The 27,446-nt window shown below is 50.2% G+C and overlaps 1 protein-coding gene across 4 annotated transcripts; it reads right to left on the bottom strand.

Moving 5' to 3' along the window:
* Positions 1 to 2,785: 2,785 nt before the first annotated feature.
* On the bottom strand, positions 2,786 to 27,446 carry LOC120933847 (C-type lectin domain family 10 member A-like). Of its 4 annotated transcripts, XM_040347256.1 has the most exons (10): positions 27,320 to 27,444; positions 24,483 to 24,576; positions 21,186 to 21,299; positions 19,009 to 19,104; positions 17,203 to 17,259; positions 12,196 to 12,267; positions 9,658 to 9,732; positions 6,226 to 6,377; positions 3,679 to 3,785; positions 2,786 to 3,344 (listed from the first exon to the last, which is right to left on the bottom strand). In XM_040347256.1, exons 2-10 carry the CDS (start codon positions 24,571 to 24,573, stop codon positions 3,197 to 3,199), a joined length of 912 nt encoding a protein of 303 aa, XP_040203190.1. In that variant the 5' UTR covers positions 24,574 to 24,576; positions 27,320 to 27,444; the 3' UTR covers positions 2,786 to 3,196. The 4 variants fall into 4 exon arrangements, with proteins under 4 accessions (XP_040203190.1, XP_040203192.1, XP_040203191.1 ...); XM_040347258.1 differs by lacking the exon at positions 19,009 to 19,104 and having other exon boundaries at positions 27,320 to 27,446; XM_040347257.1 differs by lacking the exon at positions 17,203 to 17,259 and having other exon boundaries at positions 27,320 to 27,445.

Raw genomic sequence — 27,446 nt, 5'->3', positions numbered from 1 at the left:
TCTCTTTTACCCTTCTTCTCTGCTCTCTCCTTTCACTCCTCTCAGCTCGCTCCTTTCCCTCCTCCCGCTCCTTCCTGCTCTCTTTTCCCTCTTCCCAGCTCTCTCCTCCCCTTCCTCCCTGCTCTCTCCTCCCCTTCCTCCTTGCTCTCTCCTCCCCTTCCTCTCCGCTCTTTTTTACCCTTCCTCAATGCTCTCTCCTTTCACTCCTCTCAGCTCTCTCCTTTCCCTCCTCCCCGCTTTCTCCTCCCGCTCCTTCCCACTCTCTCTTTTCCCTCTTCCCAGCTCTCTCCTTTCACTCCTCTCAGATCTCTCCTTTCCCTGCTCCCGCTCCTTCCCACTCTTCTCTTCCCTCCTCCCAGCTCTCCTTCCTGCTCTCTCCTCCCCTTCATCCCCACTCTCTCCTCCCCTTCCTCTCCGCTCTCTTTTACCCTTCTTCTTTGCTCTCTCCTTTCACTCCTCTCAGCTCGCTCCTTTCCCTCCTCCCGCTCCTTCCTGCTCTCTTTTCCCTCTTCCCAGCTCTCTCCTCCCCTTCCTCCTTGCTCTCTCCTCTCCTTCCTCTCCACTCTTTTTTACCCTTCCTCAATGCTCTCTCCTTTCACTCCTCTCAGATCTCTCCTTTCCCTCCTCCCCGCTTTCTCCTCCCGCTCCTTCCCACTCTCTCTTTTCCCTCCTCCCAGCTCTCTCCTTTCCTTCCTCCCTACTCTCTCCTCCCCTTCCTCTATGCTCTCTCCTCCCCTTCCTCTGCGCTCTCTCCTCCCCTTCCTTCCCGCTCTCTCCTCCCCTTCCTCTCAGCTCTATTTTACCCTTCTTCAATGCTCTCTCCTTTCACTCCTCTCAGCTCTCTCCTTTCCCTCATCCCTGCTTTCTCCTCCCGCTCTTTCCCACTCTCTCTTTTCCCTCCTCCCAGATCTCTCCTCCCCTTCCTCTACTCTCTCTCCTCCCCTTCCTCTATGCTCTCTCCTCCCCTTCCTCTACGCTCTCTCCTCCCCTTCAATCCCGCTCTCTCCTCCCCTTCCTCTCAGCTCTATTTTACCCTTCCTCCCCGCTCTCTCCTTTCACTCTTCTCAGCTCTCTCCTTTCCCTCCTATCGCTTATTCCTCCCGCTCCTTCCCACTCTCTCTTTTCCCCCCCTCCCCACTCTCTCTTCCCCTATCTCCCCGCTCTCTCATCCCTTCCTCCCTGCTCTCTCCTTTCACTTCTCTCAGCTCTCTCCTTTCCCTCCTCCAATCTCTCTCCTCCCCCTCCTTCCCACTCTCTCCTCACCCTCTCCCCTGCTCTGTCCTCCCCTCCTTCCTTCTCTCTTTTACCTCCTCCCAGCTCTCCCCTCCCCTATCTCCCCGCTCTCTCATCCCCTTCCTCCCTGCTCTCTCCTTTCTCACCTTTCCCTCCTCCCCTCTCTCTCCTCCCCTCCTTCCCACTCTCTCCTCCCCCTCTCCCATGCTCTGTCCTCCCCTCCTTCCTTCTCTCTCTTTTCCCTCCTCCCAGGTCTCTCCTCTCCCTCCTTCCCACTCTCTCTTCCCTGCTCTGTCCTCCCCTCCTTCCTGCTCTCTCTTTTCCCTCCTCCCAGCTCTCTCCTTTCACTCATCCCAGCTCTCTCCTTTCCCGCCTAGCAGCTCTCTCCTCCCCTTTCTCCTCGCTCTCTCCTCCCCTTCCTCTCTGCTCTCTCCTTTCACTCCTCTCAGCTCTCTTTCCCCTCCTCCCCGCTCTCTCATCCCCTCCTTCCCACTCTCTTCTCCCCCTCTTCCCTCTCCTTCCGGTCCTTCCAGCACTTCTCTTCACTTCCTACCAGCTATTTTTGCCAACTTATCCCAGATCACTCCTTGTAAACGGGAGGGCATGTGGAACCCAGAATCCCTTAGAATCCCTCTCTCTTTTCCCTCCTCATCGCTCTCTCCTCCCCTTCCTCCCCGCTCTCTACTCTCCCTCCTCCCCGATCTCTCCTTTCACTCCTCTCAGCTCTCTCCTTTCCCTCCCACCGCTTTCTTCTCACGCTCCTTCCCACTCTCTCTTTTCCCCCTCCCTGCTCTCTCATCCCCTTCCTCCCTGCTCTCTCCTTTCACTCCTCTTAGCTCTCTCTTTTCCCTTCTCCCCGCTCTCTCTCCTTTCCCTCCTCCCGCTCCTTCTCCCTCCTCTTCCTCCCAGCCCTCCCCTCCTCCTCTTCCTCCCAGCTCTCTCCTCCAGCTCTCCCCTGCTTTTCCTTCCAGCTCTCCCCTGCTTTACCCTCCAGCTGTCCCCTGCTTTTCCTTCAAGCTCTCCCTTCCTCTTCCTCCCAGCTCTCTCCTCCATACTCTCTCTTCCTCTCCCCTCTTCTTCCTCCCAGCTCTATTCTCTCCAACATATTCTCTCCCTCCTCTCATCTCCAAGCTCTCCCATTCCTACTCTTTTCCCTTTCCTTCCCCTTTCTCCAAGTTCTCATCTCCTCCTGTGCGATTTATCCTCCCCTCCTACCAGCTTTGCCCCACCACTCCTTCCATTTCTGTCTCCTTTCTCCTCTTGTCTCAGCTCTCACCTCCCTTCCTTCCGGCTTTCTTCCCCCTTCCTCCCAGTTCTCTCCTCCCTGCTTTATCCTCCTCTCCCCGAAGGTCTCTCCTTCAATCTTTCTCTTCCCCCTTTTCTTCCAGCTCTCCTCCCAGCTCTCCCTTCCCCCCTCCTTCTAGCTTTCCTCTCCCTCCTACCATCTTTCTTCTCTCTCTCCTCCCAGTTCCTGAATTTGGCTGTGATAGGTGCTTGCCAGAATGTTAATACATACAGAATGTGCTTCCCTTCCCAGATATCACTAGACTAATAGCTGTCTACATAAATTTATTAATACTCATCATCCACACATAAAATGCTTTGCAAATGGTTGCCGCTATATAAATCCAGTATATTCTTAATAATAAAAGCAACACACAAAAGGGAAGCTAGCGATAAATCCCCACCCCCGAGGAGCTCAGCTCTGCTTAGAATATTCTCTAAAATCCAGAAGGTGCAGCTGAACTGTTGTTGCAACAAAAAAACATGGCAAGAATCCCTCTACTTATTACTGTACTGTGGTTGGACACCTGGAGATACTATTGCTCTTCGGGAACTATAAGTTCCATCATGACCTGCAGGTGCATTTTAGCATTTTATTAGTAGAATCATCACTGTAATGTAGCAGAGGAGAAGAGGTGATTAGTAGATGAAGATGTCAGATGTTCTCCTGTGATGCAGGTCAAGGCATTTTCTTCTCGCAGATGTATGAAAAGGTCCTGGAACAATGATCATCATTCCAACCATTTCCGTTTTTCAGCTGAGCGCAATCTTCTCCTCCTCCGAGACCATGACCGAACCATTCATCAGGCTGACCACGCTGCCAGAACCTGCCGGAACCAAGGGAAACAGTGACTGGGCCAAGCCCTTTACTGACCAGGACCAATGGCAGGACCTATACAGAAAATAAGTCTTAAAGAGCTTACTAACCTAAAGAGATCAACTAGGAATAACCCAAAAAAGAAAAACACATCTGATAAAAAGTTAGAGAATTCCATTTACAGAGCAAAGTCTGAGGCCCCGTACACAAGTCCGAGGAACTCGACGTGCCAAACACATCGAGTTCCTCGTCAAGGTTCTGTGTTGAAGCCGCCGAGGATCTCGGTGGGCCAACTTTCCTTATTGAACAATGAGGAAATAGAGAACATGTTCTCAGGGCCTTACTTTGGAGTAACATCATAAGAAGTCCCGTCCACCCATTTCCAGGATCCATCCACATCTGTGAGACCGATCCACGAGGTCCGAGATTTTGTAAGGTCATATAGAAAAGTCTGTGAAAAGATAAAACATACATAATAGCGTAGCAGTCGTGGTGGGAACAATCGTGAATTCCAGACTGGACTATGCTAACGCCCTGTACCTCGGACTCCCAAAGTACCAAATCTTCCGTCTGCAAGTCGTTCAGAATACGGCCGCCAGACTGGTGACTGGGAAAAAAAAAATGGGAATCAATCTCACCTTCGTTGAGAACCCTTCACTGAGATCCCTTCACTGAGATCCCTTCACTGGCTGCCAGTAAAAGACAGAATTGCATTTAAAGCACTCTGCCTGACACATAAGTGCATCCATGGGAAGGCTCCGCAATATCTTTGCGACAAGATAGAACCTCACAATTCAAATCGCGTTCTGCGATCCACCGACCAAAATCTGGTCAGGGTACCAAAAACCAAATACAAGTCCAAAGGAGAAAGAAGGTTTGCTTTTCAGGGTCCTAGACTATGGAACGCTTTACCAACCAGCATTCGGTTGGAGGAAAACCATCTGACTTTCAGAAGACGGATCAAAACTCTGCTCTTTTGATGTCATGAGACACGAACAACTAGCGCCCAGAAGCGATTCAGTTCGCATGCGCCGCGCTTTATAAGTTTTTCATTCATTCATTCATTCATAATGATACAGTGTTTATGTCTACTCTTATAGTATAGCTCTGACATGTTCTATAGTGCTGTACAGAGAACACTGAGCCAGTCACATCAGTCTCTGCACCAGAGGAGCTTTCCCACCAGGTGGTGCTGTTTTGCAAAGTGCTGCATGGTTTACTCTGCTTTGGTGTCAGCTGGAGGAAACATCAACCCTGGGCTGCCTGTCCTGCAGGCTTCTCCCCCAACCACCATGCAGTGGGTGGAGGAAGATGAAGGTGGAGGCTCTCCAGAGGCACTGAGGCTTACTCCATGTGCTCAAGCTGCAATTGATCCTGTGCCTGTCCCTATGCAAGAGGAGTCCTTACCAGTCTTCCAGGATAGAGTGGTGAATAGACTTTGTTGCATTGCTAAGGAGGAACAGAAACTTGCTGTCATGAAAGAAGATCTCAGGAAAAATAAATCCCTGCATATTAAGTCTGGAAACAGTAAGAGGGAAGTTTCCAGGCTGAAGTCTCTGGAAGAGGCATTGAAAAAGCAGAAGTTGGTGGCCTCTCTGAAGGAGAGCAGCGGTGTGTTCAGAGAAAAGTGTGAGAATGAGGAGAGATTCCAACACATGAAGGTGCCTGTGCCAGTACCAGCCAGAGGGTGGATACCAGAGCAATGGCAACAGTATGGATTGTAACATCATTAAATGTAACCTATGTGATGAGGTCGGTCACCCTAATAGCCGGTGCCCTAAGGCTTTGCACAATAAGCCAGAGCTAGTGGAGGAATTCTTCTGTCTGGATAGAGAAGAGTCTGGGTTGGTGGAGGTTGTACCAGGGGAGTCTGTGGTGTCAAGAGTCCCCCCAGTCTGTTGTGTCAGTGTCCCCCCGGTCTGTGATGTTGGTGTCCCCCCAGTATGTGGTGTCAGAGTCCCCCCGGTCTATGATGTCGGTGTCCTCCCCAGTCTGTGATGTCGGTGTCCCCCCGGTCTGTGATGTCGGTGTCCCCCCCGGTCTGTGATGTCGGTGTCCCCCCGGTCTGTGGTGTCGGTGTCCCCCCGATCTGTGGTGTCGGTGTCCCCCCGGTCTGTGGTGTCGGTGTCCCCCCGGTCTGTGGTGTCAGTGTCCCCCCGGTCTGTGGTGTCGGTGTCCCCCCGGTCTGTGGTGTCGGTGTCCCCCCGGTCTGTGGTGTCGGTGTCCCCCCGGTCTGTGGTGTCGGTGTCTCCTCGGTCTGTGGTGTCGGTGTCTCCTCTGTCTGTGGTGTCGGTGCCCCCCCGTCTGTGGTGTCAGTGCCCCCCCCCCCAGTCTGTAGTTCCCCTAGTCAGTGTCAGAAAGTGTGGTGTCTGCGTCTGTGTCTGCACCTATTGTTTCTCCTAGTGTAGTGAAGGCAGCGGAGGGTGCTGGACCAGCGTGTATGGTTGTGCCAATACCTCCTCCTCGGCATGGCAGAAGTGCGGCTCGAGGTCGGCAGACACAGAGGGGTGGAGGGAGGGATGGATTGGATGATGGTGGAGGGGGGTGGGAAGGGGAAGGGAATGAGAGTGGCTGGTGCAGAATGCAAGGTGAATGATGTGGTAGTCGGGGTGAATGATGTGGAAGTCGGGGTGAATGATGTGGAAGTCGGGTGAATGATGTGGAAGTCGGGGTGAATGATGTGGAAGTCGGGGTGAATGATGTGGAAGTAGGGGTGAATAATGTGGAAGTCGGGTGAATGATGTAGGGGGGAGGGGTTAATGGGGGGTTTTGGAATCGCATTTTAATGGTGATTAAATCTCAAAATGTTTCTTAGCCTGGATTGTGTTTACGTTGAGGTCCGTTTTGGGAGGAGATACAGGCAGGTCATACGGGGCTAATGAAATACTCACATTTTCTTCCTCGCCATTAATGACCACCAAATGAGCCTTCTTCGTCTCGCAGTCTTTTTTCGCACTCTCCCACGACCGCCCGCGCTGGGAAAAATAGTAGCAGCTGAGGCCATAGTGTGTCCAGCCCACCTCACACAATGGATCAGTAGAACCTGAGGAAAAAGGAAACGACAACGGTGTAGTAATTTAGTAATTACACCGAAACCATAAATTTCTCCACCTAGAATGAAAAGTTGTTTGCAGAGACTCGGAAACCAGATAAGCCTTGTGTGCCATTTGGAGAAAGCTTTACAAACTTATACCAACTGCTCCCAAAACTTTGTTGTCATGGACCCCCATACGCAAAGAGAGTCTGTCCGTCATCTACGCTTCCTTTGTCTGGTACCAACACGATCCAAGGTCCCTTAGCCGGCCCAGTCACTTGTTGGGACATCAATGTAGGGTGGAAAACATCAGACACAGACACAAAGACATATACACTCCGGAGACAATCCACCTTCTTTGTATAATGACACAGGGCGGGGCAAACTTTACCTCCTCCAGTCACATGACACACAGGTATTCAATCATTTATTTGGGAGGGGCTGCTGGAGAAACCCCCCTTCCCCTCTTCCAGCTAATCCACATATACATCCCATAATAGGTTGCTCCCAAGGCAGGCAGAAACAATAGAACAATGGGATACAGCCACACCTCAAACAATCTAGCAGTCTGAAAGGTGAAATTATTTATCTTTATATTTTCTTGAGGGAAATTGTTTAGAAATCTAACTGTCCCCAAGTGAAAGAGCCCCTTCATTCTTTCAACACAAGCCACACATATAGAATCCAGGATAACAGGGGTAAAAGGAAATTCTGAGTTGTACGGTGAGTTGGGTTAGGCGGACCCGACTGGGGTTCTCGGTCACACTGTGCCCCTAATAGACACAGGGTGACGTACACATAGGAGGGCCCGAGGGAGCTGGACAATGAGATTCCAGAGCTCTCTAAGGCAAGCTGGGTTCCACAAGCTCCCCGCCCAAAGTGACTCCCGTCACACTCGTTCACCCAACAATCCCACCAACTCATCAACACCCCATCAATCCTTTACTCCCAGCAGCTTCTCACCCCCTCATACAATAATCTCAACAACCCATCAGTACTCCATCCACCCAACACATAAAATAAACCATTGGCACCCCATCTATCTACCAGTCCTATAAACCAATCTGCACCTTGTCCATCCAACATTCCTGGCAACCCGGCAGTACCCCATACAATAAACACCCCCAACAACTCATCAACAACATCCCATCCATCCAATACTCCCAACAACTCATCAAGACCCACTCCATCCAACTCTTCCGGCAACCCATCAGTACCCCAGCCACACAGCACTCTTTTAATACACCAGTACCCCAACAATACCAAAAACCCTTCAGAACCTGATCCACTAAACATGCTGAACAACCCATCAGCACCCTATGCACCAACCACATCCAGCAACCCATCAGCACCCCATCTATTCAAACACTTCAGACAACCCATTCCCACCCCTTCCACCAAACATTCCCAAAAATTCTTTAGTATCCTTTCAGCCAACATTCACATCATACCATCAACACTCTTTTCACCCAACACTCTCGACAACCCATCATCACCCTACCCACCCAACACTTCCAATAAGCCATCAACACCCCATCTATTCAACAATTCAAACAACCCATCCATATCCCTTCCAACAAACATTCTCAAGAACGCTTTAGTACCTTCCAACCTGACATTTTTATAATACCATCAATACCCTATTCAACCAAACCCTCAGCAACCAATCAGAACTCTGCATACCCAATGTAATGGAGATGTAGGTGGAACAGACACACACGGAGAGTAGGAGCACCCACAAAGCTTTTTATTTAACGTTAGAGGGGGCTAACACACAGCCAGGTAGCAGTTATCACGGCCAGGCAAAAAAAGAGTCCGTAAAACAGTATAAATGCACAGCGGGGTAGCAGAGTCAGTGCTGGTAAAGGGTAATGCATGCCAGGCTGGCCAAACAAGAGCAATAGCAGAGTTCTGGCAGATAGGGGTAGTCCGTGCCCAGTCTTGGACACACAAAAACAGAGTTTGCTCTACTCAGCACTGGCGATCACCGGGTTAATCAACTCTCAGGATGGCACACAGCCAGGGATAATCCACTCCCAGGATGGCACACAGCCAGGGATGATCCACTCCCAGGATGGCACACAGCCAGGGATGATCCACTCCCAGGATGGCACACAGCCAGGGATAATCCACTCACAGGATGGGGGCTGCAGGACTGGCAAACCACACAACTGCCCCTATCCCAGCACATGTTACAACAGATAAATGCCTCAGACACTTCCCCCCCACCCTTGGAATCAGGGCAGGTTAAACTGTCCAATGACAATAGACACACATGTCGGGTGAATTCAAGCTTATCAGCAAGGGGGGAGCTGCTGGAGGAATCCCCCCTCCCTCCACATGGACATCCATCCCATAATATACACTTCCAAGACAGACAGACAAACAATGGAATACAACCACACCCCAAATGATCACAGCAAAGGGGACAGCTCTCTGGGGTGTAAGGTACAAGGAGGGGCAGAGGCCGTGACAACCAACACTTCCAAAAACCCATCAGTATCCAATTTATTCAACACTTCGAACAACCGAATCATATCCCTTCCACCAAACAAAAAAAAGACCTTGTACCCTTGCACCCAACATTACTATCATACCATCAACACCCTATTTACCCAACATCCTCAACAACCAATCAGCTCTCTGTACACCCACCACTCCCAGCAATTTCCCTCACAAACTATCACAGGAAATGAATAATAAGCCAGTCCAAATGAAATATGTCCGTGAATAGAGAAATGAAATAAACTCCCAAAGAGTAACCTATTGCCCATTACTTCATAGAGTCACTACAGCCGGGCCCTGTGCCTGGAAATTTTACCAAACTCCAAAGACACATCAGAAGGCTGTACACATCAGGGGCCCCAGTGTATACGGCTAATCATTGGCGTAGCATAAGGGGTTGCAGGGGTCACAATCGCAACCCCACCCCTAGCTCCAGGGCGATCCTGCAGCCTCCCTGTCATATTATCATCTCCTTCACCAAGTCCAGCTCCGATCTGCCCAAGGGCCCCACAACCACACTCCAGTACTGGGCTTCCACTTTGCCTTCCACGGTCCACACCCCTCCGTTCTCATTGGCTCGGGACAAGCTGTGAGCCATTTCCTGAGGGGAGAGGAGCACAGGGTGAGAACAGCCCAGGGGCCAGGTCAACTTTTGCATCGAGGCCCATAAGTTTCAAGCTACGCCTCTGCGGCTAATTATAGAACAAGAACCAATCGGAGGGTGTTCTGGAAAATGAAAGTTTGGTGAGTAAATGATCCGATTCCTGAAATGAAATAAACGTACCGTTCCCTTTCCGGATCTCCTCTGTCAGCCTCGCTACGGCTCCCAGAATCCTCTGGATGTCATTGGATATAGAACCTGTAATATAAAGAATGTCCCTCAGACTTCTCTATAGAAAGGTACACAAACTCTACAAAGAGACTTTCATTGTCTGCAGAATAACATTTCCTTGGTAGTCTTGGGGGCACAAATTCCACCACCACTGAAGGTTTACATCTGAAAAAAAAAACTAATTTTCATGCCTAAAAAGTCCTCAACCCCTGGAATTAAAAAGTTATACCTTCTCCAAGCTCTAATCTTGATATACATCGTGTGGGAGTTCTGTGCCCTGGCCAATGTGTGAAAAGAATTAAAGACCCGGGATTCTCATCCAGGCAGGTGCAGGGGCTCCAGAGAATTTTTATCATTCAGAGGAAACTTTTCCTGATCAGTAGATAAAAGCTGGTTTGGGACCTGGAGCATGGAGCCTTTCTTAGAGGTCTGGGTGGGATGAGATCTCCAATCCTGGATGCATGCATTAAGAAACACCAGCACACTTATTGTTAAGGTATGTTCTGGGCTTTAGGAGAGGGTTTTAGGGCAAACAGGAAGACGTTGCCCAGGAGTTTGAAGGGCTGCACCCTGGCAGGTCATTGCCCAGGAGTCCAGAGGGCTCCACCCCGGCAGACAGGAGGTTGTTTCCCAGGAGTCCAGAGGGCTCCATCCCAGCAGACAGGGGGTCATTTCCCAGGAATCCGGGGGGGGGGGGGTCCACCCTGGCACAGGAGATCATTGCCAGGAGTCTGGAGAGCTCAACCCCAAAAGACAGGAGGTCATTGCCCAGGAGTTTGAAGGGCTTCACCCTGGCAGACAGGAGGTCATTGCCAAGGAGTCTGGAGGGCTTCACCCTGGCAGACAGGAGGTCATTGCCAAGGAGTCTGGAGGGCTTCACCCTGGCAGACATGGTTGTTGCTCAGGAGTCCAGAGGGCTACACCCCGGCAGACAGGAGGTCATTGCCCAGGAGTCCAGAGGGCTTCACCCTGGCAGACGTGGTTGTTGCTCAGGAGTTCAGAGGGCTCCACCCCGGCAGACTGGAAGTCATTGCCCAGATGTCTGAAGGGCTCCATACTTGCAGATCATTGCCCAGGAGTCCAGAGGGCTCCCCCCTGGCAGACGGGAGGTTATTGCCCAGGAGTCTGGAGGGATCCACCCTAACAGACAGGAGGTCATTTCCCAGAAGTCTGGAGGGCTCCAACCCGGCAGACAGGGGGTCATTGCCCAAGAGTCCAGAGGGCTCCACCCTGGCAGACAGGAGACCATTGCCCAGGAGTCTGGAGGGCTCAACCCAGAAAGACAAGAGGTTGTTGCCCAGGAGTCCGGAGGGCTCCACCCCAGCAGACAGGGGGAAATTTTCCAGGAGTCCGGAGGGCTCCATCCCAGCAGACAGGGGGTTGTTTCCCTGGAGTCCGGAGGCCTCCACCCTGGCAGACAGGAGATCATTGCCCAGAAGTCTGGAGGGCTCAGCCCCAAAAGACACAAGGTCATGCCCAGGAGTGCGGAGGGTTTAACCCCAGCAGACAGGGGGTCATTGCACAGGAGTTCAGAGGGCTCCACCACGGCAGACAGGAGGTCGTTGCCCAGGATTCTGAAGGGCTCCACCCTGGATAACAGGAGGTCATTGCCCACGAGTCTGGAGGGCTACACCCTGGATAACAGGAGGTCATTGCCCACGAGTCTGGAGGGCTACACCCTGGATAACAGGAGGTCATTGCCTAGGAGTCTGGAGGGCTCCCCCCTGGCAGACAGGAGGTCATTGCCCAGGATTCTGAAGGGCTCCACCATGGTAGATGGGAGGTCGTTGCCCAGGATTCTGAAGGGCTCCACCCCGGCAGACAGGAGGTTGTTTCCCAGAAGTCTGGAGGGATCCACCTCGCGGAGTGGTGGGAGCCAGAGTAGCAAGGTGCTGTGAAGCGTATGGCCCAAGCATGTGTGAAGAGACTAACAGAAGCCTAAGGAGTAAGTTTAGAGAAGCAGCGCTGAAGGTGTAAGCCAGGAAGTTGAATGTCTTGTTGTTTTTTTTTTGTTGTTTTTTATGAAAGAGCAAGGCTTAACACCTCTGCAAGCGAAACTCATGTTTTGTGTTTTTGTGGACCTTTCTTTTAATAAAATTAGGCAAGAAAAGCCCTTAAAAATGTGTCCTTCAAAAAATTATCGACCTAGGACCTCCTCCTTTGATGCACTTCACCCACAAAGCTGGGCTTTATCACTGGGACAACTGCTTCCGCCTTTCCTTCCACTAATGGATCAAACTTATGGACCACCTAACTATATTCTCCGACATTCTGCTGTCTCCTTGTCAGAAAAGCTTAGCCCTCTGTACTGAGAAATCCAAGCAAAGCCCAAAAAAACCCAAACCCATATTCAAGAAAACCACTCCCAGTCCCATGTAAATCCCACCCCTTTTAGAGTCCAAAGTTGGGTCAATGTTGGAGATTTTTGTAATAATGATCTAATGCCCCCCAAATACATATGTAATGTCTCATCTTGGAGCGTACGATTACCTGTTACGTCATCAGATAAAATTCGGTTCACAGATGCCTCCATCCCATTTATTTTAGAAATTACACTGGCGGCTGTGAAGAAAGGAAAACCGTTATAAACATTCACTGTACATTCATTCACCAACTGTGTGAAACACTATGGAAGAGTGGACTTGCTCTGGGCTGCTTATGGGCACAGTGAGGCTGCTTATGGGCACAGTGAGGCTGCTTATGGGCACAGGGAGGTTGCTTATGGGCACAGTGAGGTGGCAAATGGGCAATGTGAGGCTGCATATGGGCAACCTTGAGGCTAAAAATGGGCAACGTGAGGCTGCATATGGGCACAGTGAGACTAAAAATGGGCACAGTAAAGACTGAAAATGGGCACAGTGTGGTGGCAAATGGGCACAGTGAGGCTGCAGATGGGCATTGTTGACCCTCTTTTCCACTTACAGTAGCTGCAGCATTCTCACCCTAGGCTGATGCTCGAGTCAATACGTTTTCCCATTTTTTTGTGGTAAAATTGGGTGCCTCGGCTTATATTCAGGTCAGCCTATACTCAAGTATATACGGTATATAATTTTTCTTGTATTGTTTTGACAAAAACATTTGTGTAGATTCCCCACCAAAATAGATAACAGACCATTTTTAAGTCTGGTATAGGTTTTTAAGAGTATACCCCAAGAAATTAAAAATGTGGGTAGGAATCTGGCTCGTCAGGATAGGAGGGATGAACATGCACCACCCATCCTCCTAAACCATACCAGGCCACATGCCTTCAACATGGGTGGAGCCCTCTTGGCAAAGCACCTCCTCCCTATGTTGAAGAGGACAGGGGCCTCTTTCCCGCAACCCTGGCTCAAGGTTTTGGGGGGGTCTGCAGAAAGGGGACTTATCGAAATCTGAAACCCCCCTCTGTGACAGGAGTCACTTTGGGTGGGGGTTTGTGCAACTCAGCTTACCTTGGAGAGCTATGGAAACTTTGGCCCCGGATTCACAAAGCACTTGCGCCAACGTATCTGTGCGCCTGACTCAGAAACTAAGATACGCCTGAAAATAGGCTTCATCCGACCAACGTAACTTGCCTACGCCGGCGTAGAGTGGGCGCATATTTACGCTGGTCGTATTTGGCACTCCCATTGATTTTCTATTCACATATGCAAATGAGGGAGATACGCCGATTCCCGAACGTACGTCCGTCCGACGCAGTGCGTGTAAAGTCATACGTCTGGCGCAAAGTTATGCCCCATAAAGGAGGTGTAAGTCAGCAGCATCCATGCAAAGGGAACAGAAGCCAACGTATATTACGTAGTTTACGAAGGACGTGAATATGACTAGGCGTAGGTTACGTTCACGCCGTAGGCAGTGATCTGGCGTATCTTGGGGAGTAGTTCCGACGTGATTCTGAGCATGCGCACTGGGATGTGTCCACGGGACGGCGCATGCGCCGTTCGTTATACGTATCTGTCTGGCGCTCGGCCCATCATTTGCATGGGGTCACGCCTCATTTGCATGGCTCACGCCCACTTCCACTTACGCCTAGGAAACCCAGCGCAGTTTTGGCAGCACTGGCTTTGTGAATCCAGTGCTTGCCTCTCTGCGCTGGGTCGGTGTAGCGTAAAGGAGATAAATATGCGCCGCTGTATGTGAATCCGGGCCTTTGTGTCCAGCTTCCCCGGACCCTCTTATGTGTCCATTAGGGGTACAGGGTGAATGAGAACCCCACTATGATCTGTGCTAGTCAGCCTCAATGTTGTATATATGTATATATTGGCCCAGATTCTCGTTGAATTGTGTAAAACTACGGCGACGTAACGTATCTCATTTACGTTACGCCGCCGCAAGTTTTACAGGCAAGTGCTTTATTCACAAAGAACTTGCCTGTAAAGTTGCGGTGGCGTAGCGTAAATCCCCTGGCGCAAGCCCGCCTAATTCAAATGAGCCGGGTAGGGGGCGTGGATCATTTAAATTAGGCGCGTCCCCGCGCCGAACGTACTGCGCATGTGCCGTCCCTAAAATTTCACGACGTGCATTGCGCTAAATGACGTCGCAAGGACGTCATTGATTTCGTCGTGAACGTAAATGGCATCCAGCCCCATTCACGGACGACTTACACAAACAACGTAAATTTTTTAATTTTGACGCGGGAACGACGGCCATACTTAACATTGGTTGCCCCTCATATAGCAGGGGCAACTTTACGCGTCGCAAATCTAACGTAAACGTTGTAACTTCACTGCGTCGACCGCGCGTACGTTCGGGAATTTGCGTATTTTGCTAATTTGCATACTCGGCGGGGAAAACGACGGAGGCGACACCTAGCGGCGAAAAAAAAATTGCATTTAAGATCCGACAGCGTAAGAGCCTTACGCCTGTTGGATCTAATCGATATCTATGCGTAACTGATTCTAAGAATCAGGCGCATAGATACGATGGCCCAGATTAGGACTTACGACGGCGCACATGGCGCTGCGCCATCGCAAGCCCTTTGAGAATCTGGGCCATTGTGTGTTGTCTCATGCTGTGATCGTTTAGGGTGTGGTTGTATTCCATTGTTTGTGTCTGTCTGCCTTGGAAGAAACGTATACTGTATTATGGGATGATGTCTATGTGGAGGGAGGGGGATCCTCCAGCAGCCCCCACCCTCTGATAAGACTGTTTACTGATGAGAAGTTTAAATACACCTGACCTGTGTCTATTGTCATTGGACAGTTTAACCCGCCTTGATCCTCTGGGGGGAAGTGCCTCAGAGTTGAACATCTCTGTAACATGTGCTGGAATAATGGCAGTTTGATGTTGTTGTCCACCCTACACTGTGTTACGGCTGGTGATTGGGTGATCTAAGGGGTCTTGGATAGCGCTGGTTCTAGACAGAGGAAGCATTGACGGCGGACATAGTCCTGTTGAGGACGAGGGTTCCTCACAACCCCTCAAAAGTCCCTGAAAAATAAAAGGCTCATAGTGCCCTCATTTACACACAGAAAATGGGAATAAAGACACACAAGCCCATTATTTATTTCACATTGTAAATCTAACATCAATCACGATGCCTGCCGCCCCCCAACCTGCTGAGAGGCCCGGTGCCCCAAGACTGATCCCGATGCTACACCTTGCCGAATGTCAGCTCCCCAAGCAGTCATCAGCTACAGTGCCTTGAAAAAGTTTTCATGCCCCCAAATTGGGAAAATTATAAATGGTTTTCAACATTTTTTACAAATAAATATCTGAAAAGTGTGGGGGGAGGGGCATTTGTATTCAGCCCACTTTACTCTGATAACTAGAGGAACCAGTTGCCTTCAGAAGTCACCTAATTAGTAGAGTCCACCTGTGTGTCATGTAATCTCAGTATGAATACAGCTGTTCTGTGAAGCCCTCAGAGGTTTGTTAGAGAACCTCAGTGAACAAACAGCATCATGAAGGCCGAGGAACACACCAGACAGGTCAGGGATAAAGTTGTGGAGAAGTATAAAGCAGGGTTCGGTTATAAAAAAATCTCCCAAGCTTTGAAGATCTCATGGAGCTTCTGTTCAATCCATCATCGGAAAATGGAAAGAGTATGGCACAACTGCAAACCTACGAAGACATGGCTGTCCACCTAAACTGACCGGGCCGGGCAAGGAGAACATTCATCAGAGAAGCAGCCAAGAGGCCCATGGTAACTCTGGAGGAGCTGCACAGCTCAGGGGGGGGGGGGGGAATCTGTCCACAGGACAACTATTAGTGGTCTCTCCACAAATCTGCCCTTTATGGAAGAGTGACAAGAAGAAAGACATTGGAGGAAGAAAGACATCAGAAGTCCTGTTTGTAGTTTGTGAGAAGCCATGTGGGGGAGGGGGACACAGAAAACATGTGGGGGAGGGGACACAGCAAACATGTGGGGGAGGGGACACAGCAAACATGTGGGGGGAGGGGACACAGCAAACATGTGGGGGAAGGTGCTCTGGTCACATGACACCAAAATTCAACTTTTCCGCTATGTGTGGGGGGAAAATTACACTGCACATCCCCCTGAACACACCATCCCCACTGTGAGACATGGTGGTGGCAGCATCATGTGGTGGGGATGCTTTTCTTCAACAGGGACAGGGACAGGGAAGCTGGTCAGAGTTGATGGGAAGATGGATGGAAATACAAGACAATCTTAGAAGAAAACCTGTTAGAGTCTGCAAAAGACTTGAGACCGGGGGGAGGTTCACCTTCCAGCAGGACAACGCCCCTAAAGTAAAGCCAGAGCTACAATGGAATGGATTAGATCAAAGCCTATTCATGTATTAGAATGGCCCAGTCACAGTCCAGACCTAAATCCCATTGAGAATCTGTGGCGAGACTTGAAAATTGCTGATCACAGACGCTCTCCATCCAATCTGACAGAGCTTGAGATATTTTACAGAGAAGAAGAATGGGCAGAAATGTCCCTCTCTAGATGTGCAAAGCTGGTAGAGACCCCCCCAAAAAGACTTGTAGAGAAAGGGGGTTCTACAAAGTATTGACTCCGGGGGCCCCCATACAAATGCCCCTCCCCCCACACTTTTCACATATTTATTTGTAGGTATGAATACTTTTTCAATGCACTGTATATAAGGAAAGAGGCAGGGGTAGTGGTGACATCATTGCTTAAATATGGGCAGTGACCCAATTTGGGCAGTGATGTCACTTCTATCCCGGCCCCTTTGCTGGCAATTCCCAGCTATGTAAGTCAATGGTACTGGTGAAGCCAGCAGTTGCTAGGGGCATGGCAGGTGCCGGTGCCCATCGCTTTCTTAGCAACCATTGACAAGGTCATAAAATAAGTAAAAACACGGCTTCTGCGTTCGATGTTCCGCTCCCACCAAACAAAGGGACCAACAGACAAATGTTTGTACATTTATTCAGATGCCCAAACAGCTATTGTTGGGGCCGAACCATTGGCTCATCCTTACTAAACACTCCTCCCTTTTATCCTGATTGGCTAGATCACATTTTATAATTAATGTTTTTTCACCTTTAGGAGTGTCTTCCCTACACTTTCCAGTCCCTCCCCAAACTCACCTCTCATGTCCTTTATGAAGATTTCAGTGTTGGTCAGTTTCTCCATCACCCTGGAAACTAGAGGAGAAGAACATTCATAAGGTGAGGAAACCAGACCCCCGTCACATAGTGTCACCCCTCAGAGGTCCATCTTACCATCCTAGACCAGACCCCCATCACATAGTGTCACCCCTCAGGGGTCCATCATACCATCCTAGACCAGACCCCCGTCACATAGTGTCTCCCTCAGAGGTCCATATTACCATCCTAGACCAGACCCCCATCACATAGTGTCTCCCTCAGAGGTCCATCTTACCATCCTAGACCAGACCCCCGTCACATAGTGTCTACCCTCAGAGGTCCATCTTACCATCCTAGACCAGACCCCTGTCACATAGTGTCACCCCTCAGAGGTCCATCTTACCATCCTAGACCAGACCCCCATCACATAGTGTCACCCCTCAGGGGTCCATCATACCATCCTAGACCAGACCCCCATCACATAGTGTCACCCCTCAGAGGTCCATCTTACCATCCTAGACCAGACCCCCGTCACATAGTGTCACCCCTCAGAGGTCCATCTTACCATCCTAGACCAGACCCCCGTCACATAGTGTCTCCCCTCAGAGGTCCACCTTACCATCCTAGACCAGACCCCTGTCACATAGTGTCACCCCTCAGAGGTCCATCTTACCATCCTAGACCAGACCCCCGTCACATAGTGTCTCCCCTCAGAGGTCCATCTTACCATCCTAGACCAGACCCCCATCACATAGTGTCACCCCTCAGAGGTCCATCTTACCATCCTAGACCAGACCCCCGTCACATAGTGTCACCCCTCAGAGGTCCATCTTACCATCCTAGACCAGACCCCCATCACATAGTGTCACCCCTCACAGGTCCATCTTACCATCCTAGACCAGACCCCCATCACATAGTGTCACCCCTCAGAGGTCCATCTTACCATCCTAGACCAGACCCCCGTCACATAGTGTCACCCCTCAGAGGTCCATCTTACCATCCTAGACCAGACCCCCGTCACACAGTGTCACCCCTCAGAGGTCCCTCTTACCATCCTAGACCAGACCCCCGTCACATAGTGTCTCCCCTCATAGGTCCATCTTACCATCCTAGACCAGACCCCCGTCACATAGTGTCTCCCCTCAGAGGTCCATCTTACCATCCTAGACCAGACCCCCGTCACACAGTGTCTCCCCTCAGAGGTCCATCTTACCATCCTAGACCAGACCCCCATCACATAGTGTCACCCCTCAGAGGTCCATCTTACCATCCTAGACCAGACCCCCGTCACATAGTGTCTCCCCTCAAAGGTCCATCTTACCATCCTAGACCAGACCCCTGTCACAGTGTCACCCCTCAGAGGTCCATCTTACCATCCTAGACCAGACCCCCGTCACACAGTGTCTCCCCTCAGAGGTCCATCTTACCATCCTAGACCAGACCCCCCATCACATAGTGTCACCCCTCAGAGGTCCATCTTACCATCCTAGACCAGACCCCCGTCACATAGTGTCTCCCCTCAGAGGTACATCTTACCATCCTAGACCAGAACCCCATCACATAGTGTCACCCCTCAGAGGTCCATCTTACCATCCTAGACCAGACCCCCATCACATAGTGTCACCCCTCAGAGGTCCATATTACCATCCTAGACCAGACCCCCATCACATAGTGTCTCCCCTCAGAGGTCCATCTTACCATCCTAGACCAGACCCCCGTCACATAGTGTCTCCCCTCAGAGGTCCATCTTACCATCCTAGACCAGACCCCCGTCACATAGTGTCACCCCTCAGAGGTCCATCTTACCATCCTGGGACAGTTTCTCAACTTTGGTGCCCACTCCTAGACTCAGATTCCTCAGCTTCACCTCCATGTTCTGCTCTGTCTGATCCACCCCCTGACCTGCCAAAGACAGGGAACCAGAATTGGGGAGGATGAGAGGTTCAAGGAAATATAGTGTAGACAGTGGGGGGGGGGGGTCTATAGAATGTAGTGTGGACAGTGGGGGGAGATCTTCCAGAGAATGTAGTGTGGACAGTGGGGGGAGATCTTCCAGAGAATGTAGTGTGGACAGTGGGGGGAGATCTTCCAGAGAATGTAGTGTGGACAGTGGGAGGAGATCTTCCAGCGAATGTTGTGTGAACAGTGGGGGGAGATCTTCCAGAGAATGTAGTGAGGACAGTGGGGGGGAGATCTTCCAGAGAATGTAGTGAGGACAGTGGGTGGGGGGAGATCTTCCAGAGAATGTAGTGTGGACCATTGGTGGAGAGCTTCTAGATAATGTAGTATGGATGGTGGGGGAGAACCTCCAGAGAATGAAGTGTGGATATGGGAGGACTTCCAGAGAATATAGTGAGGACAGTGGGGGGGGGGGATCTTCCAGAGAATGTAGTATGGGCAGTGGGGGGAGTTCTTCCAGGGAATGTAGTGTGGACAGTGGGGGGAGTTTTTCCAGGGAATGTAGTGTGGACAGTGGGGGGAGATCTTCCAGAGAATGTAGTGTGGACAGTGGGGGGAGATCTTCCAGAGAATGTAGTGTGGACAGTGGGGGGAGATCTTCCAGAGAATGTAGTGTGGACAGTCGGGGGAGATCTTCCAGAGAATGTAGTGTGGACAGTGGGGGGAGATCTTCCAGAGAATGTAGTGTGGACAGTGGGGGGAGATCTTCCAGAGAATGTAGTGTGGACGGGAGGGCCCGTGGGACCCAGAAGCTCTTACAAAGTATGAGCCAGGAAATAAGGGACATATGTTGGATTGTTTTAACATGGGTCTGTAATCCACAAAATATTCAAGAATGTCTGTAAGAACTATTTACAGGTTGTTGATTCTGAACTCTACGGGTTAATAGAAAGAGTGACTCATTCAATGTGGGAACACCGACTGATAGGTGTTAATGTCGTCTGCTACTGTGATGTAAATGAATCGTAGTATGGCTCCTAAGAACCTTTCATTGTGTGGTGCTAATTGAACTGTATTGTGTGAAGTTCTATTGATGATAAATGTGTATTGTGAGTTAACACAGTTTAAAGGTCAGATGTCTGACTTATCAGCTGTAGTTAATTGGCTCATGTAAATTATGTCTACTAAAGGAATGTGTATTGTATAGCAGGTGTCTATCTTGAAAGGTCATATCTCAGAGTCACCTTGTCTGGGTAAATGATTAGTTAATAAGCTCATGTAAATTAGATCAAGAGGCCAGAAGGTCTACCAAAAAGATGTGTATTGAGCTCCTTGTGTCATGTGGTGGGTGGAGTTGAGTCATTGTTCATTTTTGGTTACTGACTGTATATAAAGAGCCTGATTTTCTTATTAAAGAGGCTATTCATTTTGAACCAGAGAACGGAGCCGTGTGTCTCGTTTCTGGGGGAAATCCGTATGGGTCGTGTTTGCCGGATTGTGGAGTGTCGATAAGCTGTCTTGTCAGTGGCGTCACTAGGGTTGGTGTCACCTGGTGCGGTAAAATATGGTGCCCCCCCCCCCCCCCCCCCCAATAAAAATGTTCAAATATTTTTTACCCTACTGTTTGCTCTCTGTTCTCCTTTCTTCCCCTTTTCTCTCTCTCCCTATCCATCTTTCTTGTTCGTTCTATCCCTTCTTCTTTCTCTCCATTTTTTGTCCCCTCCCCCCACCTCTCTTTCTCCAGGACCGGAATTCACATCTCAGTCTTGTGTTTGGGAATGGAATATCTTAAACGGCGGTAACCCCTGTCCCATTTGGGGTTCTGTTACAGGACCATTGGGGAGACCTTCCAGAGAATGTAGTTTGGACCATTGGGGGAGACTTTCTAGAGAATCTAGTTTGGACCATTGGGGGAATCTTCCAGGAACTATAGTGTGCACGGTGGAGGGGAGAACCTTACGAGGATTTAGTAAGGATGGAAGGTGGAGAGCGTCTACTGAATGTAGTGTGAATGGTGGGGGGAGTTTTTCACGATGAATGGATGGAATGTGAGGTGGTTGGAAGGACAGTGGGAATGAACTCACGTGTGATGGTGACGATGAGGATGATGGCGATGAAGAGGAGACCGGTGCAAAGTGCCGACAGAGAGCAGATCAGGCCGGAGGAGGGTTGGGGGATCCACCTGTTCATGGTGAGTCCTGAAAGAGAAAATTGCATTGGACTCCTTTGTGAATGTTCTTAATTCTCCATGTTGGGTGTAATTCTTCGAATATGATTGTGTGAAAGACGAGATCTAGATGTCATTACAATAACTGAGTTCTCTTCTAGATGTCTTTAGGTTGGTGGCCTGCACTCTAAGCATACTGTATAATATACAAACAAATTGTGATATGGACCCCAATAGGAGTATTCTTCCAAAACTGCACTTCATTGACCACTGTGACGAACCCCCCCGTACTCAAGGTGAGTCTGTCCGGCGTCAATGCTTCCTCTGTCCAGAACCGGCACCATCCAAGATCTTTTAGCCCTCCCAATCACCAGCCGTACTTCAGTGTTGGGTGAAAAACCAGCAGACTCTCTTATTCAAGCACATGTTACACAGATGTATAACTCAGAGTGACCCCCCCCACCCTTGGATTCAGGGCGGGGTAAACTGTCCAATGACAATAGACACACAGGTCAGGTGTATTCAAACTTCTCATCAGTAAACAGCCTTATCAGCAAAGAGAGGTTGCTGGAGGAATCCGCCCCCACCAATCTCACAGCTAATCTACATACACATCCCATAATATCCAAGGCAGAGAGACACAACATACACATACACAATGTGACAGACTCGGACCCTCTTATGTCTAAAATCATCCTATGTCCACTAGGGGCATAGGATGATTGAGAAATGATATCTTGGACTACCTAGGAGGGGATTATTATGTAATTATTATCCACAATATATTCCAGGATATCTGTAGAGAACTATTTGCTGGTTGTTGATTCTGAACTCAAAGGGTTGGTTGTAAGAGTGACTCATTCATAGATGCTAATGTCCTCACCTCCAGCCATCTCTGTTCTCTGTGCTAATTGACCCTGCTATTGTGTGAAGATGTCCTGTGTTTACACGTATGATAATGTATATTGTATAGCAGGTGAGAGGTCTACCTTGAAAGGTCATATCTCGGAGTCACCTTGTCTGGGTAAATGATTAGTTAATTAGCTCATGTTAATTTATATTTCTCTCTTAAAACTGTATATAAGGCTGTATTCTTGGTTCTATTAAACACTCCATGTTCAGCACACAAACAAGTCTCATCTCGTTGTGTGTTGAGGGCAGCTGGAATATCTGATATCTATATCCAGACTGATAGGAAGTGGTATATGACGGAAGCACTCAATCGGAGTGTGGGACGTTCCGTTACACACAACATTCCAGTGTGACTGTACAGTGAGTCCGATTAGTACAGCTCATAGTGGGGTTCTCAGATACCCTGTGCCCCTAATGGACACAGCGTGTTTTACACATAAGAGGGGCCGGGGGAGCTGGACATGGAGTTTCCAGAGCTCTCCAAGGTAAGCTGAGTTGCACAAACCCCCCACCCAAAGCGACTCCCGTCACAACCACCAAAGGAATTTTTCCTGAAAAAAGTATTTTTTTTTTAATTTTATTTTGACACAGGGTTCCCATTAATATCCATATCAGACCTGAAGAGCCTGGTAATGGACTGGGGGGAGGGGACTCACGCCGTTTTTTTCAATGATTTTTATGTACCGGTAAAGGTAAATTTGCTGCTCTCATTCATTACACTATGTACAGCCGCTATGTAAGCAGCCTTACATATTGTGGGGCGTGGACTTAGCCTCCTGAGCCATGATTGGCCAAAGGCACCCTGCCTTTGGCCAGTTATGGCTCTCTCGGCAGAGCGCGCTGTGATTGGCCTAAGCATGCAGGTCATGTGCATGCTTTGGCCAGTCATAGGACGCCAATGCACGACCATCTCAATGTGCATTATGGGGGTGTTCCGTGTTTTTTTTAATTTGCAGCGAACGCCCCATAATGTTTTAAATTCAGCAAACGGGCAAACACCCGATGTTTGAGTCGAACTTAAGTTCGACTTGAACATCGGGCTCATCCCAAATCTTCAGGTGTGTTGGGCGGGAGGTGCAAGGGAGGGCTTCACAATGTCCAAGACTTCACCAGGAACGTTATACTAAGGCAGCAGTGTTCCTGTTGAGGAAGAGAAATTCCCAGCCTGAAGGGCTGCTGGTCTTTAGGGGCAGTAGTACAGCCAGGGCAGCCATCAGAAATTGTGGAACCCCTAACACGGCTTTGGGCCTGGCCCCCCCAAGCCTGCCTACCAACATTCCCCAGGGCCTGTCCACCGGCCGTCCCACCGAATCTACCCGCTAGTCATCCCACCAAGTCCTTCATTGCCTCAGCCCCCCTCAAACCAGTACGCTCTCAGTCCCCCTCACACCTGTATGCTCTCAGCCCCCCTCACACCTGTATGCTCTCAGCCCCCCGCACACCTGTATGCTCTCAGCCCCCCGCACACCTGTATGCTCTCAGCCCCCCTCACACCTGTATGCTCTCAGCCCCCCGCACACCTGTATGCTCTTGCTAACCCCTGGGGCACTAATACTAAGGGTTCTTTCACACGGGGCGGATCAGTAATGATCCGCCCCGTGAACCTCTGCTTGCTCAGTGGGGATCACTCCGTTGATCCCCGCTGAGCCGGCGGATGACAGGGCGGTCCCCGCACACTGTGCAGGGACCACCTTGTCTTTTCTCCACTCTCCCCTATGGGGGGATTGGATGAACACGGACCGTCTGTCCGTGTCCACCCGATCCGATCGGCCAGACGGATGGAAAAGTGGGTTTTTCCTCCATCACACTTTGGCAGATAGGAGCAGGTCGGATGTCAGGGGGCGTGTCACCGCTGACATCCGTGGCTCCATAGAGAAGCACGGAGCGCCCATTCAGATCCGCCTAAAAAACTGGCAGGCAGACCTGAACGGTCCGCCCGTGTGAAAGAGCCCTAAGGCTTGCCTGGCCTGGAGCGTTGCTTATGGTGCCCCAGTGCTGCCCATTCCCTGCTCCAGGGACTGTTCCAAGAAGAAGTCACACAGAGAACAGCGTCTTCTCATTACTGTCCGGTGTTCTGGAGTATATTTCTCGGCTCCACCGAGCCCCATCCGCTAGACTGTTTACTGAGCCTGAAGAGTGAATGTTGTTTGCCTGGCTGAAGAGTGAATGTTGTTTGCCTGGCTGAAGAGTGAATGTTGTTTGCCTGGCTGAAGAGTGAATGTTGTTTGCCTGGCTGCCGCCACCCTGGTGGGAAAGTAACCCGGGACACAAATCAGCGCTACTTCTGTATGGTGGTTCATACCTTGGTAAGTTGGATAGCTTGGCATGGGACTCTTGTTGGGTGTTGGGTCTTCTGGAATAAGCTGCTGTATGTCCTTATAGCGCACTGACATGTCCTGTAGAAGACTTTGTTATAGACAGACAGATCCATAAATAACTAGGCGGACCCCCATCCTTTCCCCGTTCATCATCGCCCAACACAGGAGGATACAACCTGGATGGACTCTGAGACAGATTAGAACCCGTACTGAACTCCTCCAATGGAGGAACAACTTGCCAGAGTCCATCCAAGTTCAATCTTGTGCTGAGCTCTGATGAAGGGGGAGGGGGTGTTACCACCGAAATGAGATTAGAAGTTTTTATATTACATTTTTTACCAACAATTAAAATGATTTTGGGCTCTTTCATTGGGCTTTGGTTTGGCGCTCCTTCTTAGGTTCTATGGTTGGAGCCAATGTTGGGGGACCATTGATGGAAACCTTGCTGCGTGGGAGCCGCCTCGCAATTGGGCTTGTATGAAGTTTTCCTTCATCTGACTACACATGGAAGTCTAAAAGTTCCCTCTTCCCCCTTATCTCTCTCTCTCTTCTCTGCTTCTCCCCCTTCCTCCCACCATCTTTCCCCCTCATCTCTCTCTCTCTCTCTCTCTCTCTCCCTCTTCTCTGCTTCTCCCCCTTCCTCCCACCATCTTTCCCCCTTATCTCTCTCTCTCTCTTTCCCTCCTTCTTCTTCTCTCACACTTCTTGCCTTCCCCACACTCTTTCTTCCCCTCATCCGGTCTTCCCTTTCTCCGCTCCTCTATCTCCCTCTCCGCTCTCTTTCTCATTTTCCCCTACTCTGTCCCCCCTCCTTCTTTCCCCCATTTCTCTCTCCCCTTTTCCATCTTTCCTTTCCTCCTATCTCTACCTTCCTTTCTCCCCGTCACTCTCTTCCCCTCTTTCTCTCCCCTCACCGTCTTCCTGTGTCTTTCTCTCCTTTTGCCCCGTCTTTCCCTTCCTTCTCACCCCCTCTGTCTTTTTCCTCACCTCTTTCTCTCCTCTATTTGCTCTCTATCCATCTCTCTCTTCTACTCCGCTCTCTCTCCTCCTCCTTCTCTCCCCCATGTCTCTCTATCCATCTCTCTCCCCCCTCTCTTCTCCTCCTATCCCTGTCCCCTCTCCCCGTCACTCTCTCCCTCTCTTTCTCTCCCCCTCACTCTCTTCCTGTGTCTTTCTCCCCTTCTGCCCCGTCTTTCCCTTCCTTCTCACCCCCTCTCCCTTCTCTTTCTCCTTCTTCCCCTCTTTCTCTCCCCTCCTTGCTCTCTTCTTCTCTCTCTTCTACCCCACTCTCTTTCTTCCTCCTTCTCACCCCCATTTCTCTCTATCCATCTCTCTTCACCCCCCTCTCTTCCCCTCCTATCCCTGCCCCCCTCACTCTTTCTCTCTCCCCCTCTTTCTCTCCCCTGGCTCTCTCTCCTTCTGCCCCATCTTTCCCTTCCTTCTCACCCCCTCTGTCTCTTTCTTCACCTCTTTCTCTCCTCTATTTGATCTCTTCTTCTCTCTCTTCTACCCCGCTCTTTCTTCCTCCTTCTCACCCCCATTTCTCTCTATTCACCTCTCTTCATCCCCCTCTCTTCCCCTCCTATCCCTGCCCCCCTCGCTTTTTCTCTCTCCCCCTCTTTCTCTCCCCTGGCCCTCTCCCCATGTATTTCTTCCCTTCTGCCCCATATTTCCCTTTCTTCTCACCCCTCTATCTTCTCTATCTCTTTCTTCACCTCTTTCTCTCCTCTCCTTGCTCTCTTCTTCTCTCTCTTCTACTCCGCTCTCTCTCTCCTCCTCCTTTTCACCCCCATTTCTCTCTATCCATCTCTCTCCCCCCTCTATTCTCCTCCTATCCCTGCCCCCTCTCCCTTACTCTCTCCCCGTGTCTTTCTTCCCTTCTGCCCCATCTTTCCCTTCCTTCTCACCCCCCCTTAACTTAATTTCGCTCTCTTCCCCCTCCCTTTCCTTCTCCCTCTCTCTCCCTCTCTATCTCTCTCCCCCTTTTTTACCACTCTATTTTCCATTTCTTCCACCCCTCCCCTCCATCTCTTTCTCTCCCAGTTCTTGCATCCCCCTTATCTTCCCTTTCCTCATCCCTCTCGCTAACCCCACCTCTCTTTCCCTCCATTTTCTCCCCCTTCTCAATTTCATCCTCACCCCATTTTTCCCTCTCCTTCTCTCCGCCCTCTCTTCCCCCCTTGTACCCCTCTCGGTCTCATCTACTGTTTCAACCCCCTTCTTTCTTTTTCTCCCCTGTCCCCTCCCCTTTCTCCTCCCCCAACGCCTCTGTCTCTCCTCTTCGTTTTGCATTGCCCCTCTTCCCCCTTCTATCACTGTTTTTCTTCTCTTCTTTTTAGCCCCCTCCTTTTCTACCTTTCCTCCCCCTCACATCCTTCTTTTACCCCTTTTTTCTTCCTTCTCCACCTGCCTCTCTTCATCCTCTTCTCCCCCACTCTCTTCCCCCTTCTACCCCTCTTTCTTCTCTTCCTTTTAACCCCCCCTCTTTCTACCTTTACTCCCCCTCCTATCCTTCTTTTAACCCTTCTTCTTCCTTCTACCCCCTCCCCTCCTTCTCTTCTCCCCCCCCCCCCTCCCCCTCCTTCTCTTCTCCCCCTCCTTCTTACCCCCTTTCTCTCTATCCATCTCTCTTCCTCTCCCTTCCTCCTCCCCTTTCTTCTTCCCCTCTCTCTGCCCCCCCCAACTCTCTTCCCCTCCCCCCTTCTTCTCCCTTATTTCTGCCCACTTTCTTCTCTCCCTCTCTTTCCCTCCCATTACTCTCTCTCTCTCTCCTCTCTCTTCTCCCCTCCTCTTACTCCCCCTTGGCCTCTCCCGGCCTTACCTTGTAGTCTCTGTGTTGTCCTCTCGGTGTCTGGCAGTGGTTTGGAACTCTCTCTGGTTGGGATGATATACAAATTGTTTCTTTGTGATTCTCTTATCTATATCAGGTTCTTCTTCCATCCTGACCC

The sequence above is a fragment of the Rana temporaria genome, chromosome 3 (genome assembly GCF_905171775.1).
Source record: "Rana temporaria chromosome 3, aRanTem1.1, whole genome shotgun sequence".
Classification (NCBI taxonomy): Eukaryota; Metazoa; Chordata; class Amphibia; order Anura; family Ranidae; genus Rana; species Rana temporaria.
Note: the sequence above shows the minus strand (reverse complement) of the source record. Positions and strands in the feature narration are given on the sequence as shown.